Here is an 18774-nt window from a genome sequence, read left to right as displayed (position 1 = left end):
TGTGCTTTTGATTTACCTTTCCATTTTGCTCTCCTTTCAATAATAATTGTATGTCAAATTCTATTATTTTCTCTGATAAGTCAAATATAGTTGAGCTGTATCAGTTACATTAAATTTGAGGAAAATTTTGGTATTTCCAGTATTTTGATGATTTCGTTTTACTGACCGAATTGGTAAGGGTGGAAAACTGAGACGTTCCATTTCGGCTATGGGTGTAGTTTTAAACGCAGAAGTGATGTTAAAGCATGCTATTCTTTAAACTTTTTGTAGTAGTTCCCAGTCTTTCTTTTTTCTTTTTCTTTTTTGGCCAACGTATGTGACTTGCATATTTTATCATGGGTTTGAGGTATGGCCATGGTTATTCACCCTTCATATCTGGCACATAGTCTTCGGCATATCCTTCAGAGTTCTGTCTGGGTTGTTTTGATGTTTCCATGATAACCTTTGATTAAAAATCACTCCTAAATATGTTTCAATTGTTGGTTTGAGCTGTAATGTTTACTCTTTAAGTAAGGTATTGGTTAAGATAAAAAAGTCAGTGTCACGAGCGGGATTCGAACCCAGGACCTTCGGCATAATACGCCGCTGCCCTAACCACTTGAGTGATCGTGACTTCGATCCACTCGGATACCAACTTCCCAAGTAAACCCCACCTTTCGAATTTAGTGGATCGAAGTCATGATAGCTCAAGTGGTTAGGGCAGCGGCGTATTTAGGCAAAGGTCGTGGGTTCGAATCCCGCTCGTGGCACAAACGTTTTTATCTCTACCGATACCTTACTTAAAGATTAATTAATTAAAAAGAATTTATTTATTCGATCGGACCACGAAACCTAATCGATATAATGTTTAGCTTTTTTTCCTGTGGGATAGCACTATTGCCTTACCCGGTTTTATATTTGTTGTTTTCCCGAGGACTGCTGTGGCTGTGTGGTCTTAACCGTCTTTACGTCTGACTCATACTTACCACACAAACGGTTCTGGGTTCAAATCTAGGCATAGCACTTAGAATTTTAATGAAATTTATTTGGAAAAAATGTTGTAATGGGCTCTGACCCCTCGCACGCTATACCCAACGGGTAGCTTGATGTTAAGTCCTTCTTTATAACAGGAATTATATTACACCAGACCCTTTTATTTTGTGTTATATTTAAGGCTTTTTGAATATAGTTCAACTATTTACCTCTGATTATTATGATTATGCTATCTGTATACCATTGTACGTCAGAGCCCGTTAGCATATGTTGGATGTTGTCGTTGAATGAGGTCCCAATTTGTTATTAAATTATCCATCAATCGGTGGATTACATCTTATATTGTCCATTTTTATCATAATATAATAGCGTATTACTGTTTCATTTATAATTATATTTTTTTAACTTTTATTAAGCGCTTAATAACGAAGCAGTAATTGAAAATTTTATGCACCGAATAGTGCTTTCTACAAGTACATTTTGCAAGCTTCAAACTTTCCATCTTTTAAAACTTTTCAAAATGTGTCAATCCGAGCTAAATAACAGTTTCGTTAACAGTAACTTGGAAAACCAATTTGCAAAGCATGCAGTTGAAAATATGACATCCAACCGGCCTAATTTATCTGTTTCTGATGTCAGCTCTAACTCGGACAACCCTGTAGCCCGGGATCGTCTGTTCCGCCCCAGATTAGAACTTCGACTAAGCACAAATTGAATTTATTCGCCTGTAACAACGTTGCAATGAGAAAACTTCCCTTTACAGCTTAATCAAGTTCGGTGATAAATCAATTCGTTATATCGTAATAAGTATAATATGAGGAACGCTCAACTCGGGTCCTAAATTTCAGGTTCCGTGATAAAATGTAATAAATTTTCAATCGACAGAGATCAGATTTTTTTTCTTTTGTTACGGGGATTGATTCACGGACTGTTTTATATGAATCTTTCACCTCTCTGGGGAAGGAATACATCTGTATTGATTGCGCCATTCTCTCTCCCTCTCCGGCCCTCTCTCTTACTTCCTATCTCTCTCTACGACTCTCTTAGGTCTTCTAGATTTTATTTTATCTCTCCTCCTAAAGTCTAGGAGGTTTCTTTTCTTATACATATACATATATATATATATATATTAATAAATATGAAGACGATGAAGTTTAGAGGAGCAAAATTTCTAGACTTCTTCCTTCCTAGACAAAACTATTAAGGTGAAATAAAGGCTGCACAAATAGCTTTTATTCTTCTTACTCAGCCAATTCATTTTTTTAAGATAGATGAGAATGTGTGGTAATTAGTGACCGTTAATCGATAATTATTCCTTCCCCACCCCTTCAAAATCCAACGTATATAAACAGCAAATTCTCACTGGCACTCTCAACACGACACGCAAGAATGGCACAATTACACAGAAGACAAACACTTTGAGTGAGTGGAAATACTTTGATTGAATATAAAAAATATATTTTGCATTGTATTGGGTTGTCCGGAAAATAATGCAGGATTTTAAGTTTTCATTAAAAAAAATCTATATAAANGTATGGGAAATTATTTTGATTAAAGAACATTGCTTTAAAGTAACTAGTTTCTTTTTTTTTGTTTAATACCAAAATCCTGCATTATTTTCCGGACAACCCAATATAAATTCACTTTTCCACATCCTAAATGTATTTGTTAAATGGAAACAATGTTTGTAAATCCCAGGCCCTGAAGATGATCTCAATAAAGATCGAAACGTAGGCACGATAAAGAAAATGTATTTCTGAAACCTACATCACACCAGACCGCATCTCACGATTTCTGAATAATTATAGATGAGAATCTTAACAAAATTGTGTAGATCCAAAAATATTACTTGTGAAAAATGACAATTTTTTGAATATAGACAATTCGTTAAATCAATGTTATGAGGATCTAATATCAAATAATACTGTACATAAACCTCACGTTTGTTCAAAATATTTATAAAAAAGGAAAAAATTTTAAAAAATTGTACTAAGACGAAAAATCACTCACAATCATTCTCTTGAAAGGAAAAATTGTTAAATATAATATATCCAACCGAAAGTAAGCAACGAGTGGGCAAAACACATACACATAAAGAAGTATCAGTGTACAAATTTGATAAATTCAAAAACGGTCCGTTTTAATAAAACATGCTCTTCGGGCAATAATTTTCAACGAGGAGCTAGGAAATCGGGAAAAGGATGGCAAAAAAAATATCGCATTTGTATGCAATGTGGAACTGCTCGACGTGGCTGTAGACGCCGGGCGTTCTGCCAAAATTTGACCGTTCGCCATCACGCAGTGGCCTTTATAATAAACGAAAACGTCCAAAGAAATAAGAGAAAGCTTTAAAGCCAAGCGTGAGCCGCTAAATCATTCAAATTCTTTTGATCGCCTCTGCTCGATCGTAATGTATGGCGCATGAGAGAATTTGCATTGTGTAAACAACTATTTGTCATTTCATCGTTATTTAAATGATCTATATCTTGAGATGCTTACTGTTGTTCTAGATATGTTCAGACAAATCGGGGAGCAATAAAAGTATCAAAATAATATAAAGTAAGCTCCACACCGGTAGATGACCCTCATAGAACCTGAGCAGGAGACCGGGCATCGTCCTCACCCTTTTTAAGGATTGGCCATTGGCAAGGATTGGCGGTTGACACACAGGCCCCTTAAGCCCCTTAAGCAGAGAAAGGTTGCTCGATGTGTCCCTCATAATAGAGGCGTGTCATGCCTTGGCTCCATACAGAGAGCGTGTAGGCATGCCACTGGATTTAAGAATGGTTCTCGGACACGGTAGCGAGTTTCAAGATGTGTTTTGCGTTTCTGTGTTTTGTATGAGTGAGTGTATTTATTAGAGTGATTTCATGCTCATGATTCTTCATGATACTCAGGGGAGGGGCTGATGGTGAAACGGCATCCCCATCGCCCCTTCGAGCTGTGTATGTTGTTTGGGTCGATGGCGGAATATTTATAAATGTTAACCCCATTGAACCCAATTAGATTAGTTTGTTATTATTTGATGATGGAGGAATATTGAATAGTCCATCTACTAAAAAGTATGAATGCAGGTATAAGTGTGAATGTATTTATTTGTATGAATGCGTATTGAATGTGTTTTGTTATATTACGCTTGCGCTCGGGGCCGAAATGACCAAGCTGACGCCCATGACTTGGACTGCCTAAGAAATTTAGAAATGTCTGGGGCAAAACAGCAAGATGATGCACATCACACCTGATACACTGACTAGAAGGGTTCGCAAAAAACTGGTCTTTCTTTTTGGTATTTGCATATTAGCCAGAGAATGTGTTTATCTATTGACATAGTATTTTTTGAGGGCAAGGGGAGCGGTGGGAATGAAACTAACGACCGTGGGTCTACGGACCGAGAATCTGACGCGCTAACCACGGTCCCAGCTGAACAAATGAAGAAAAAATATCAAACTAGACTAAAATATTTAGTCTGAGACAATATAAAGAAACGTATTAATATTTATCGGGCAATGATTATAGATGATCATAGGCATCTTACCTGACAATTGCCGATTAAAGTACCACCACAAAACAATGACAAACCTCAGACAGAAATCGTTGACTCTGTCAAGAAATGTGGCTGTAAAGCTATGAAAATAAGAGGAATATCAACGTACAAGGAAAGTTCGCAAATTCATGTGCACCATTCTTTGTTTATACGTAGATCTTTTCCACTACAGATTAGTCAAGATCACGCTGGACAGGAGAAAGATTAACAGAAACCATTATAATATAGTTAATAAAAAAACCTATGTTAAACAAAACAAATAATCTATTAAATGATTTTTCGTGACGTTAAAACTGAAAAATTGCTTGCATGCTTGATTCTACTAGTTAACCATCGCTAGGTTTCTTGAATTTACTAATTAAATGTCGCCAAGTTACTGTACGCTAAGTGCTTGGTTGCTTGCTATACTAGTTAGGAGTCACTAAGTTGCTTGACTCTACCAGTTCCATAGCATTAATTTAATTTTCTCTAGTAGTTAAGCTAAGTTCCTTTACTGGTTAGGAGTCGTTAAGTTGCTTGACTCTACCAGTCACGCATAGTTAAGTTTCTTTTCTTTACTATTACGCGACACTATGTTGCTTGGCTGTGCTAGTTATGCTCTCTCTCTCTCTCTCTCTCTCTCTCTCTCTCTCTCACTCGCTCGTTCACATCACTCTTTCACACACTCTCTTCGTTCTGACGTTCATCCTGGCCTGCCTATTCTCGCTATTATGCGTTGTTGCTGTTACCACATTTTGCCGTTCGCAGTGGTTGTATATATCTAAAAGGCTAAAATAAACACAATGCAACCACTGAAAATTCGGTAATGCAACAAAACTCGTACGGCAGATCAAAACAGCGAGATTATGCGCACCAGATTGATCGGAAAAGTTCAAATTTGCATGGTGCATAGGCTGCAGGAGTTGGATTGTTTCAGATCTCCTTGGTAGATCATCCTTAGTGGGCTGGTCGGTTAGTTGCGGTTCTTCCTCAAATTGAAACGTGTCTATATCATCCCTCTACATTTTTCCGAAGTGTTGAAACACGTCTGACTCTACTTAGGTTCTTGTTTACTCTTTGGTTTTACTGTCTAGAACTTTGGTGTCAATTCATAAAGCCTACCAGATACCTCGGTCAGTTCCTTATCCACTGCCTATTCCCATCTTTCCTTCTCCGCATCCTGGAGCCATTTTAAACGAGGTCTTCCCCGTGGTCTATTACCACCCGAATGGACTAGCCAGCGCAATGACCTTCCTTTACTACACCAACCAAATTTATCATCTTGGTGCAGATTCTTTAACTGTTCATTTTTTCTTGTTCTATACATTCTTTCTACCCAACTTGCCGGACAAAAATCCCCTCAGAATCTACCTCTCTCTGCACTATAGAATTATTTCTTCCGTAGCAGTCCAGGTCTCCGATCTAGCACCACCAGTCTAAAACAGGGAGGATAAGCGTACCATAAAGATCGGAAAATTCATCACTCTACAAACCTCGAGAATAACCGGGAATTATTTTTTGGCGGTTTTTGGTATTTGACACGAAGGCATGCTCATATATTAAGCATTATTACTGTGTAAACGAGGCTGTCTTCTCAATCATTTTTGGCATGTAAGAAGAAGAGATTGTAGATTAATTGCTTTTTAATGGTCCGCCCAATTAATATAATCCCTTGACAGTTGAATGGTGCTTTAATAAGGAGGGCCATATAGAAAACAGCATCGGTTGAAGGGTTGACAGGGCCAAGGATTTTCGCTTATCACACTCTCCCCTGCCCTAACCCTATACCGAGAAAAAGCCGATCAGGCCATTTTCTATTTTATCTCCACGAAGCTATCGCCGTACCCTGAACGATCTATTGTTATCTCGCCCGGCCTTAACTCTCTTTAAGTACCTCCATTAGAACGGGGAAGAAAATGATTCCCATTAGCTGGCCCACTTTCGCCGCAGTTGAATAAACACGAGGGTCGTTTTTCCATTGACTCTTATCGCGGTTAAAAAGTGAGGGAGGAAAATCCTTTACACCCGAAATATCTTAAGAAAACAAAATTTACTGCCTTGGGAAAACACCCTTTGATAAAAACCGAAACCAAATTGCAATAAGAATAAAAATAAAATTTGAAAAAATGTTTATGTTGGTCCTGGCTGAAGGCATTTATTTAGCTCATCCATCTATCACTCACCACAAACCCTCGGGCCACGCTCATCTTTTTTAAAAAGTAATCCACACTGCCATATAAGATTAACCACTCCCTGCTTATATAAAGGTTATTACGTTCCTGACGTCTATTAGGCTATTACAAAGCAAAACTGGAGCAATTACCATAAAAAAACTTTCCGAGGGAAATTTACATAATTAAAAAGTTAAGTATAATAATAATAATAAAGTGTTTATTCAAATATATACTAAGTTAAAGTTTCACAATCCTATGCAGGTATACTAATATGTGGACAGAGTCCATCAGTATTAAGTTGGCTTGTAGCATATAGTATATGCCAACTTATACAGATGTAATAATTAAACTCTTCAACTAAAAAATCTCTATGTCTGCCAGTTTGAACGTGATAGTTGTATAGACAAATTCCAATCAGAATTGTTTAAGAGTTCAACCAATTAATTTCTTTCTAAAGTATTTACGCCAAACCATCTGACCCTGAACTCTCGTAAGATAGGCACACGCCACATAATGGTACAAGTCCTCTATTTCCTTTCTATTGTGCATAGAACATAAATGTCTTTTCAGAACGGTTGACATTATAATTCAAACCCAGTAATTGTCCCCTAAGTTTAAAAATTGCACTCATAAAAAGGGGCGTCGGTGGCCGCAACGGTTTAAGCGTAGGACTCGGCGCTCATCACTGTTAGGAGAAGTTCCCGGGTTCGAATCCTGCTGCCTGCTGTCCTGCATTCGATCCCGACATACTTTTCTTCAAAAACACCGTCACCCCTAGGGGTTTTTTTTTCCTTTAATGGATACCAGGGAATGGAGGAGTTCCCTCCTGAGCACTGCAGCTGAGCTGTACAGCTTATTGTACTTTATCCCTTGCTCCATATTTTGGGGGAGGGCTCGCAACACAAATGTGAACTTGAGCCCCCGTTGTACCGGTGTTCTTCCATCGAAGAAACTCATTTTTGAAGGGGGTTGGGAACAAATTTAGGGTCGCTGAGATCCGATCCCGACCCTTCCATTGATGAGTGCCGTGTCAAATTCTTTCAATTGCGGCCACCGGTCCCCTTAGGCGTCAGAAAAAGTCCAGAGGCGACGGTGGGGATCGAACCCACGACCGCGGGATCTACTAGCCGAGCGTCTGACGCCTTAACCACTCGGCTACCGCGGCCCCCCACCCCGAGGGTTGATATAACGTCTACTGTTTCGAACCCTTGTAAAAAATCATAAAATTGAAACTATTATTATCAGAAATGTAATGATTGTCCCCTACTTCTGAATTCAGATCCCAGTACAAACGATGGAAAAGAGATTGTTTCGCTTTTTGCCTTTGACAATTTTTAAATTCTTGCTCAACTTTTTCCAATAACAAATTTACTCTTTATTTATTTAAATAATCAAAAGCTCCAAGCTGCAAACGATCAAAAGTACTCGTGAGCTCTTTGTACAACAGTTTATTCTTTCGAATTACCTCTTTGGCTAAAATGTTTGGCAATCTAAAATCCGGTAATGATAAAACTTTTCCAATGTATTTACAGTGCAAACGGAGAGCATAAAACAAAATTCGGGGCTAAGCCTGTTTCTAAATATATAATGTAATTTAGTGTATTATATGGGAGGTGGGAAAAAAAGCTAAATATTAAATGAATTTAACTTCAAAAACTAATAAAATGACATGATATCAATAACTAAATACATAAGAAGAAAGAAACAAGATGTTAATATTCGGTTGTAACGCCTGAAATATGACTCCTCGTGGGAATTAGACAACTAACAATCGCACTTGCTGAAACAGCAGATACTAGCATAATACTCCTTCCACTCCGATCGATATTTCATTTAAAAACAAACAGTTATCTGCCACCACACATTGATTTGCTTTCAGGGCCAACTGCCAATTCGGGAAAACAGCAGGAATGGAAAACAATCAATTTACAAGTTATAACTTTCGTATATTTAAACTTTTAAAATTCTAGTTTAAATGGTTTTTAAAATTGTCCCGAATATACCTACTTTTCAAATAGTTTACAATTTCAATCTTCAAAATACTTCTATTTCTAACAAATGTGAGTTTGAATTGAAACCATTCAAAAAATATTTCTACGAGAGTAAATGAAAGCGATACAGTACCACGACGAACACTCAAATCGAAAGGTTAGCAAGTTAAGAAAACAGACGTTAAAATATTAGAGTAAGTGGGAAAGCTGCGTAAAAAAAACCTCACAACTTTCTGTTCCATTCGAAGAGGGCCGGCGATGATCACTAGATGTTTGTTGGCCCATAAATATTATATACTACTACGAGTGATTTAATGGTTTGTTTACAAGTTGCTGTTGTTAAAATATTTTTAATTAATTTAGTAATTCAATGATATCAACCTTGTAAAATTTTACAATTAATTAAGGATTTTAGTTGGTTGGCCGAGTGATTAAGGAGTCAGATTCTCGGCTAGTAGGTCCCACGGTCGTGGGTTCGATCCCCACCGTCGCCTCTGGACTTTTTCTGACGCCTAAGGGGACCGGTGGCCGCAATTGAAAGAAATTGACACGGCACTCATCAATGGAAGGGGCGGGATCGGATCTCAGCAACCCTGAATTTGGTTCCCACCCCCTTCAAAAATGAGTTTTTCGATGGAAGAACAAAAAAAAAAGAGCGGGATTCGAACCCACGATACACCGCTGCTCTACCACTTGAGCTATCGTGACCTCGATCCACTCGGACACTAACTTCCCATCTCAACCCCACCTTTTGAAGTTTCCCTCCTTTTTGCCATTTTTCAAATGTCGTGTAATCGGTTTGGATTCTCGGCGCAAATGAGATGGGAAGTTAGTGTCCGAGTGGATCGAGGTCACGATAGCTCAAGTGGTAGAGCAGCGGCGTATCTAGCCGAAGATCGTGGGTTCGAATCCCGCTCGTGCCATTGACTTTTTTATCTCAACTAAAAACCTTAATTAATTGTAATATATTAATTGGTCAAGCGGACCACGAAATTAGAGAACTTGTAAAATTTGTTCTTTAGGACGACAGAAGGACTTAATGTTTTATAAAGAAATCTAAGTGGATGATGTAAAAGCATAACATGATAACAGAGCATGCATTAACTTCCCGATTGTATTTTAGCAGTTTTACTCGCTTCAATATTGAATTTTTTCTGCACATGTTAATCTCTGCTTATGAAAATACACGAGGAATTACTATTTTTATATTTGATGTTTTTCTATGTATGAAAGGCTTTTTGACTTTCCTTTTAACGACCGTACATATTGCATGTTTGATTTCAGGCGAGGAACAAGCCGGCCGATGGGAGCGGTCACGTGAACCAGAAGGGCGCCCCGAAAGGCGGCGTAGGGACCCCTGTGAAGAAGCCACCCTCGGCCCAGAAAGGGGCTGTCAAGACCCCGGCCCCCAAAGCTCAACCCGCGACTCCGAAGCCACTTCCGCCCCCGCCACCCCCGGTCAAGAAGGACAACAAGAAGAAGAGACACCAACCTCATGACCTCGTTGTCACTATCAATTTGGTAAGACCTTTTCTTAATACACCTTGAAACTAAACAAAGTCATTAATCACAGATGGAAAAAAAAGAGAAGCAAATTAAAAAAGCAATTGATCCCAAGTCACAATGACATATACAAATGACGACGAATGAATTCCACAGAATTTTTTTTTCATTCAAAAATATTTCGTATAAGATATTAAAAGCTTAAAAACATGGTACACAAAGAAAGTTAATAATAATAGTAATTAATTCTTTTAAAGCATTTACAAAATAATATCAATTTTTTAACAGGCAATATTCAAAGTCATTGAGACTGTATTTTAATTAACATAGGTAAAGCAAAGGGGCTAAATCCTAATATAACCTTGCGATCATACTTTATGTTAATAGGACTCATGATCACATATACAAGTTGTATTTATGATGGCCAAAAATAGAACAAAGAAAAGCAGGGGAATAATAAAATTCTAAAAGTGCAAAGAACAGCATGCCTTATCATCACTGGTCCTCTTAAAATAACTCCCACGTCCGCAATGGACGTTACTTCAAGCGACCACCCTTATTTACTTTATTTAAAAGATTGAGGAATTGTTGTGAAGCTGAGAGGAAAGATAGCATCTGACAGATGCTGACCAACGGAAAATTTTCGACAAATTTAAAAATAACTGACATGGCTGAAACAATTTCTGTGGCATAAGAGAAAATACTACACTCTGAAAAACTATTTATTTATATTTATTGAAAAGAGAGCACAATGGAAAGATATAACAAAATATGAAAAACCTGGAGTTCTTCTATGGTATACAAATGGGCTCAGGGGTAGAAAATGGCATGACGAGGCCTAACTATGAACACCACAACCATCTTACCAGCCATAGAAACATGGGGACATATATATAGCTGCTCTAAAGTCTCTTCACGTCTACGAAATCAACTCAAAATAGTATAGATAAATATCCTAGACTGGGATGCCTGGCGTTTAAGGTGAGTGTCCCAGTCCTGAGGGAATTTCAGGCAATATAGTCTCAAATTCCTTTTTTTTTCCATAAATTATGGGACACATAAAACAAACTGTCATCTTCACTTTTTCCAAATTATACTTTTACTTGCAGTTTGCAGTGCATTGTTGTTTGCAAAAAGTGAATAATCCCACCTTTATTGTTTCTACTAACTGTAATCTTGCATTTCTAAAGAACACAACAAATGCTAAAAACCTATGCAAGGCATGAGACGAACAAAAATATTAACAAAAAAAAATAGAATGAAAGACCCTACAACCCTACGAGACAAGCTCCAGACAAACATTATTTAAAAAAATGGACTATAAATAGTCCAATGTCGACTATATATTGTGAACAGAGACCACAGAACATTTCCGAAGCAACAGCACTGCAAAAGTTATGAAAAAGCTATGGCATCTATAAAAGTCATTCTTGAGCAATGCATACAGCACAGTACCTAACAATGGGAAGAATTCTGTAATTGTTTTTGTCTTGTGTTTTCCGCGAGAGTAGGTACAAAGTATATTATATTTTTTGAGATTCGGGTCAAAAATTACAGGGGTGATAATGGGTATCAAACCCACAATCAAGAGTCTGAGGTAAAAAGGAATGTCCTTTAATAAAGAAACGAAAATCTTCCAGGAAAAATCATTACCAGAGATTGATGACAATAGACTGATGTCAAACAGCAAGGAGGAATTTCTACGATAAAAAAACAGTAATAAAAAAATCACTGTACGACCGAGTTCACTACCTTGTACAAATCATCAGCCAGTATTTACTAACAATATTTTTTGCATTAATTATTGAACTTTAAATCTAAAAGTATTCTTAGCTGAGCCATGCCTCTTCACCAATTCAAGTTTTGCCCTTTCAATATACCAATAAAATTGTTGTGGAACAACCACCAGGAAGTGTTCTACGCCATTATTCCAAGAAAAATCTCAATTGATCGCCACTAATACCTTATAGCAGCTTTGTATTTTCAAAAATTCTGGCCCTCTCAACATCATTGTTTTGGCCTTTTGTCGCATTTCCCTATTTCGCCATCTTTAGTGGTGCAATACAATGTGTAAGTTTTTACAAAAGCCATGGTCTTTATTTTTACACAGCCTTTATTGGAAATGAATTTTTGGGTTTCTGGTATCCATTTTTGGAAAATAGAAAGGACTTTTAAAATGTGTGAAAAAAATTGGATATTACATTTGAGAAAAAATATGAACACGAGGTTGGCTTACGGGCGAACTTATTAAAATTCTAATAGCACCAGCAGATTCTAGGCATAAATTACTTTTGGAATAATACTTAAGTTTTATAATAAAGTGGGCTGCGTAAAAATAATAAGGCCATGACTTTTTTTAAAAATTTAACAGTGTATTGCACCACTACAGATTGCAAAATGCGGAAACGCGCATGTAATTTACAAAAACTCACACGGAAAAAGTATACTACTAACAAAATGGGGGACATATAACCGGAATAAAATCAATGAAGATGGCGAAAGTCAGACCTGAGAGTAAAATCAGGACAGATCAGCTATCCTGTCCACTTATTATCTATTACAATGCTAAATTTTTCAATTTTTAAAAGTGTAGGGAGTTGCAGAAGTCTATGCGTTTTGTTTATTGATAAACAAAAGTTTGTAAACAAATACCTCTAGTGTTTATATTGTATGATTCGTACAAAATTAAATACACTACGTTTGTCAAACTAGCTTACGACTCTTTATTTTTCACTTTTTGTAAAAGTTAATCCTATTACATAAGACTTATATTGCAGTCGAGGAAATACGTAATTTATGACTGAGTTAATTCAGGAAATTTGTTTTATTTTGACTTGAGGGACTACTTTAAAGATAGGTACAAAGCGACAGATGCGGTCAGAGAAATATGTGAAGTAGAAGTAACAGATGCAATGTCTATTCGTACTGGTCAGACATGGAACAACAAGCACGCGGAAACTTTCTTCAGAATTAGGAGTATCACAAAGTACAGTTTTCCGGCACTTGCACGACATTGAATTAAGTCCCAGGAGCTTCAGAATTGTCCCACACAATTTAACCCCACAGCAGGCCGGAGGATAGTAATTTGCAAAACTCTTCTGCAAAACTCAAATGAAATTATTTTCATCAAACTAATTGTCTCTTGGGCGAAAATAAGTGTACTTTAAAAGACCTAACAACAAAAGTAGGTTAAGCGAGTACAATCAGCTCTAGGTTATGATCTGTGTTTGCTGAATTTCGAGGGTATAGTCCAGTTCGAGTTGGTCCCTGAAGGTCGAGTAATTACCTCGGAGGTTTATTCATTCCTCAACCAGGAAGGCCAAATGTGGCTTCAAGCCATAGAAAATTAAGGTATATATTTCAAGAAATAAGTTACTGGTAACCAAAACTATGTTTAAAAATAAAAGTATGTATTTATTATGAAATCATACTAGTCAGGGGAAAATTCAACTCAACATTAAAAGAGCTAGAACAACATTAAAAGAGGAAACACCCAAAGAGCACTAAACCTGGTGGAACAATGGTGCTTAAAGCGGGGACTTAAATTAAACCGTTCAAAAACTACCTTAATTGCTTTCACCAAGAAAAGAAATATAGAAATACAAGGATTACGCTTCTATAATGAAATGGTGCTTTTAAAAAATGAGGTCAAATATCTAGGAATAATCTTTGACAAGAAACTAACCTGGAATCCTCACTTGCAACATACAGTAGCAAAAAGTAAAATATCGCTAATGACCACAAGAAGGACCCTAGGCAAATCCTGGGGACTAAAACCGAAAATGGCCTATTGGCTATATACGGCAGTAATAAGACCCAGAATAACCTACGGATCACTAATCTGGTGGAACAAAGCTCAACAAAAAGTAGCTACCCAAACATTAGGCAGCTTACAAAGATTAGCAAACCTATGTATCACAGGGGCGATGAGAACAACCCCTACAAACGCATTAGAAACCTTGCTAAACCTACCTCCACTTGAAATATTCATACAAGGAGAGGCTAGGAAAAGCTCATTTAGGCTCCAGAAGCAATTAAACTGGAAAGGAACCAAACAATTCGGGCATACAACCAAAATCAATAAAATCAGACACCCATTATTAGAAATGGGGACTGACTACATGATTCCGGAAACAATCTTCACAACTTCCTATAAAGTCTCAACAGACTATAAAGGAGAGGAAGAACACAGGAAAGCACCAGATACAATGATATGGTATACGGATGGCTCCAAAACAAACGAAGGAACCGGATCAGGCGTTTTCTGTACAAGCCCAAAATATGAGCAATCAAACTCATTAGGGAAGTACACTTCGGTCTTTCAAGCAGAAATACATGCCATCAACGCTTGTGTCCTGGAAAATCTTAAAAGAGGTTACACTGACAAAAAAAATCCTCATAAGATCAGACAGTCAAGCAGCTATTAAAGTATTGGCATGTAAAAGAATTACATCAAAACTAGTCAATGAATGTATCCAAAATCTCCAAAACCTGGGAAAACACAACAACCTGATGATATCTTGGCTGCCAGGGCACAGGGGAATTTTGGGTAACGAGGAAGCAGACAAACTGGCCAGAGGAGGATCTGCAAGACCAAACATAGGCCACGAACCTATCCTTGGGATAACAAAAACAAACATAGAATCTCCATCGCATAATGGATCCAAACAAAACAAAGAGAGAAGTGGATAAACTCTAGCGGTGCTAGACATAGTAAACTTATGCTGAAACAACCCTCACCAATATTGGCAAAAACACTGCTGCAATTGGAGAGGGCAAAACTCAGAGGAGTGGTGGGACTACTAACCGGTCACTGGTATCTGAGAAAACATCTACATAACATGGGTATATACAATAATGATGCCATTTGCAGATTATGTAATGAGGAGGAGGAAACAGCCACTCATATCATCTTCGAATACGAAGCAACAGCTCAATGGAGGTTTAACCTAACGTACGAAAAAGACTCAGGGAACCAAATTGCAGCAATAACAGTCAATGATCTGATACTTCTGAGAAGAAGGATTAAGTCTATTGACTAAACTAGGGAACTGGGAAGGTACAATAAGCCAGAAGGCTGCAGTGCCTGGGGAATACAAGCCCCGCTTCCCAGTATCCCTTCCACCATACCATACCATTATGAAATTACTACGTAATGGTAGTTAGGAATATACTAGGCCGTTATAAAAGTCTTTGTTCATTAATTAATTGTTCATATTAAAGTTTCCATTTTAATCTTTATTCGACTCTGATGTAAACAATGTATATATCGTTGTTTACGTTGATTAATCCTTTATTTAATTATGTATACCAACTGTCCCTGCCTTTCATTCCATTTTATAAATCTCACCGAAAATGGCGGAAGAAAAAATTGCCATTCGTGTCTAGTGAGGCACTACTAGAAAAAAGGACTAAGTGCGAAGGCACAAGGAAATTTGTGCAGTGGAAAGTAAAAGTGTCGTGCATCGTAACTGTAGCGTTTTGGTTTAGGAGGTTAAATTCTGGGAAAAACATCCTTCAAGATGACCCTAGATCTGGTCACCCTTCAGTGGTGGATGATGTTGAATTACTCGAGTCAGTCAGTAAGGATACGGATACGACCACTCGAGGATTATCATCCGAAACGGGGGTCTCAAATGTAACGGTAAGCCGCCATTTAAAAAAGCTTAATGTCCGAAATATACGACCCAGATCGATCCTCATAATTTGTCAGCCGCCCAAGCTCCACAACGAGTTGATATTGTTTCAAAATCCAAAAGAAGATAGATTTTGGAAGAAAATTGTAACAAGCGAAAAATGGATATTTTTAAAAATCCTATCCACCGAAAACAGTGGGTACCGCAAGGCTAACAGGTTCAAGCAGAGGTTCAAGCAGAGGTTCGCCAAGGTAGATTTGAAAAACAGATTATGCTTTGTGTTTAGTGGAATTATGAGGGTGTTTTGCACTATGAGCTGGTTCCAGGTGGCGGGCTAATGACGCGGAGCTTTACTATGAACAACTCGAAAGAGTAAATGTGGTCTTATAAGAGAAACACCCTGCTTTGCTCAATCGGGATAAAGCGATATTTCAGCAAGTCAACGCTCCTGCCCATCTTTCACGTTTAGCCGAAGAAAATTTTTCAGAAATGAACGGGGTGCATCTTGCCCCACGGTCCTTACAGCCCTGACGTCGCACTGGGCTTTTCAGGTCAATGGCGCATTCTTGTTACGCCGGAACTTCGAAAACTACGGAGATGTCAAATTAGGAAGTGAGGAGTAAGGATGAGCATCGATAAAAATCCATCGATGGTCACCATCGATTTAACATCGTAACCTCACCATCGAAGGTGGTACGACCATCGTCGACTCTATAGTCTACTCATCGATGGTTTTTTGAGTACTCATTACTCAAATCACAAATTATTTTCATATGCGTATATTATTTTTAAGTGCCATTTTAGAAACATAAGCTAATTTTTCAAACTTCGCCATTTCTGAACTTTTATTAGGATCTTGATTAATAAATTATGTTTATTTTTTTAATCACATTTATTAGGAATTATTTTTGCCTTTGGTTTCATTTATAGTTGAATATAGATCTCTTGGTCCCTTTTAAATAAATCTGAATTATTTTGTGCCTGTGAATTTTATTCAAAATACCTCGATATTTTTTTTCGATACTTTGGAAAATATCCATAATCCACCCAAGCCCAATACCTGTCCCTTGCTTAAAAAAGGTAAAGGTTTAACAAGTACGTAACTAAAATCAACTAAATACTTAATTTATTAGAATTAATGTATCCAAATTTTAAAATGAAACACTACCACGTCTTCTCCGGAACGCAATTAAAAAAACGTAGCTTTAAAGCCAATTTATCCTCTAAGCGATTTCTGCTTTTGTCCAGCTTGGAAAATAATCGTTCAGAGGGAACAGATGTGCCACTAAGGCAACAAATTGAACAACACCTGACAGGTTTTGATAGGTCACTTTCATATCAGAAGAATATGGGTCATGCCCTATTCACAAAAGTGGAAATTAGGCAAAACTGAAAAAGTTTATAAAACATCGACAGCCCACCATCGATGGTCAAAAACATCGACATTGAAAACATCGAACATCGGTCGCCTACCATCAATGTTTTCTAAATGCTCATCCGTAGTGAGGAGTTCCCGTCACCACCAAATTCAACTTCTGAAAAATAGGTTAAAGTAGTTGATAATTGCAATTAATTATTCTTTTCTTATAAGGATTTTAGTTGAGATGAAAAATTAGAGTCACGAGCGGGATAGTAATTGATAATGACGGCCCATATTTTGAGGAATAATTTTCATGTTTACATTGTATAGTGAAATTTAAACAAAACTTAATTTATGCACAAAGACTTTTGTAACGACTAGTATAGAGAGAAATACAATGGAATAACACAATATTGAGGTAATAAATCAAGTTGTAAACAAAAAATATTTTCTGATATAAGACATATTTTATATATCAATAAGTTACTTGATACAAAATAACAAAGAAATTTCATCCTTCCGCTTGCTGATGTAAGACACGAGCAGACCCGTTTTCATTCATATAAATCAAAACAGGCCCGGAGGTGTAAACACGGGTTCGAGGCAAGGTCGGCTAAAGTTAGCAGGACGTAGGCAGGGGACTATCAGTGGGTCAGTCGTCGCGCGATTGTGGATACTGTCGGGTGAGTGTGAACGACTGCAACATGGCAAAGGCGGATGTCAGTTTCGACAGGTACAAAAACGCCTACAGCAAGATGCGTCGGTTGACCAGCGACATGGACAGCTTGATGAAGACAGTGGTCAGTCTAGGCATTTTGTTCTATTTATTTACATTCCCTCTGAACACTTTTGTCATAACGGATTACAAAGTTTTTACACAAAATCGGAAAAAACATTTTGGATAAACCATCTGCCTTGGGCGATGGCAGCAAATTTGTATTCTGCGTTTTTTGTTATTAAACAAAAAAACCATAAAATTAAGTTAATGTTTCATAAAATGAAAATATTGTATTTGAAGAATCAAATCTCGCTAATTACATACAAACCGTTTAAACAGTTTTGTCACAACGTATTTCAATGTAGTTTTGGTTCATAAATAGCCACAAAATCTTCGTATAAAGCATTTGCTAAAACATAAAATTAGGTTATTAAGGTTCATAAAATAAAAATACATTTTATGCTGGGCCAATCTGTTGAGGATGTGTGTAGATAAATGAACCGTACATGATTTAAAGAAGCAAAAAATCTTGTGTAACTCAAATTTAAAAAAAATTATTTTCTATTTTCAGGCACTTTGCCTACACGACCGCAAATCCTCTGAACACTTGTGTCACAAGAGATTTTGAAGAACTTTAACTCATAGAAAAACTGTATATCCTATGTTTCTTGTTAATAACTGCCATAAAATTAATTAATAATTAATCACATTTTGCGAATCTGAAGACAAATATCTAAATAAATATTAGATGATATACTTCAAAAATTAAGAATGCTTGTTGTGGGTGACTCAAAATATAAAAAATTATTTTTCAGAAATCGTGAGATGCGGTCTGGTGTGATGTAGGTTTCAGTGTTTGTCTTCTGTGTAATTGTGCAATATGGCAAACACTTTGAG

The 18774-nt window shown here is 37.2% G+C and overlaps 1 protein-coding gene across 6 annotated transcripts in view; it reads left to right on the top strand.

The window, feature by feature from the left end:
- Positions 1-18774, top strand: part of LOC106662559 (calmodulin-A-like) — a 212965-nt gene that overhangs the window by 153806 nt on the left and 40385 nt on the right. For 4 of the 6 annotated variants that reach the window (XM_014386741.2, XM_024224917.1, XM_014386740.2 and 1 more), the window contains one exon: positions 9945-10181. In XM_014386741.2, coding sequence (XP_014242227.1) covers positions 9945-10181 — 237 coding nt within the window. Of the gene's footprint in view, positions 1-8760; positions 8818-9944; positions 10182-17796; positions 17960-18774 lie in introns of those variants that run through there. The other 2 variants (XM_024224918.1, XM_014386742.2) reach the window with 2 other exon arrangements.

This window comes from Cimex lectularius, unplaced genomic scaffold (genome assembly GCF_000648675.2).
Source record: "Cimex lectularius strain Harlan isolate CLEC.00 unplaced genomic scaffold, Clec_2.1 scaffold43, whole genome shotgun sequence".
Classification (NCBI taxonomy): Eukaryota; Metazoa; Arthropoda; class Insecta; order Hemiptera; family Cimicidae; genus Cimex; species Cimex lectularius.
This window is presented reverse-complemented; position numbering and strand designations above follow the sequence as displayed.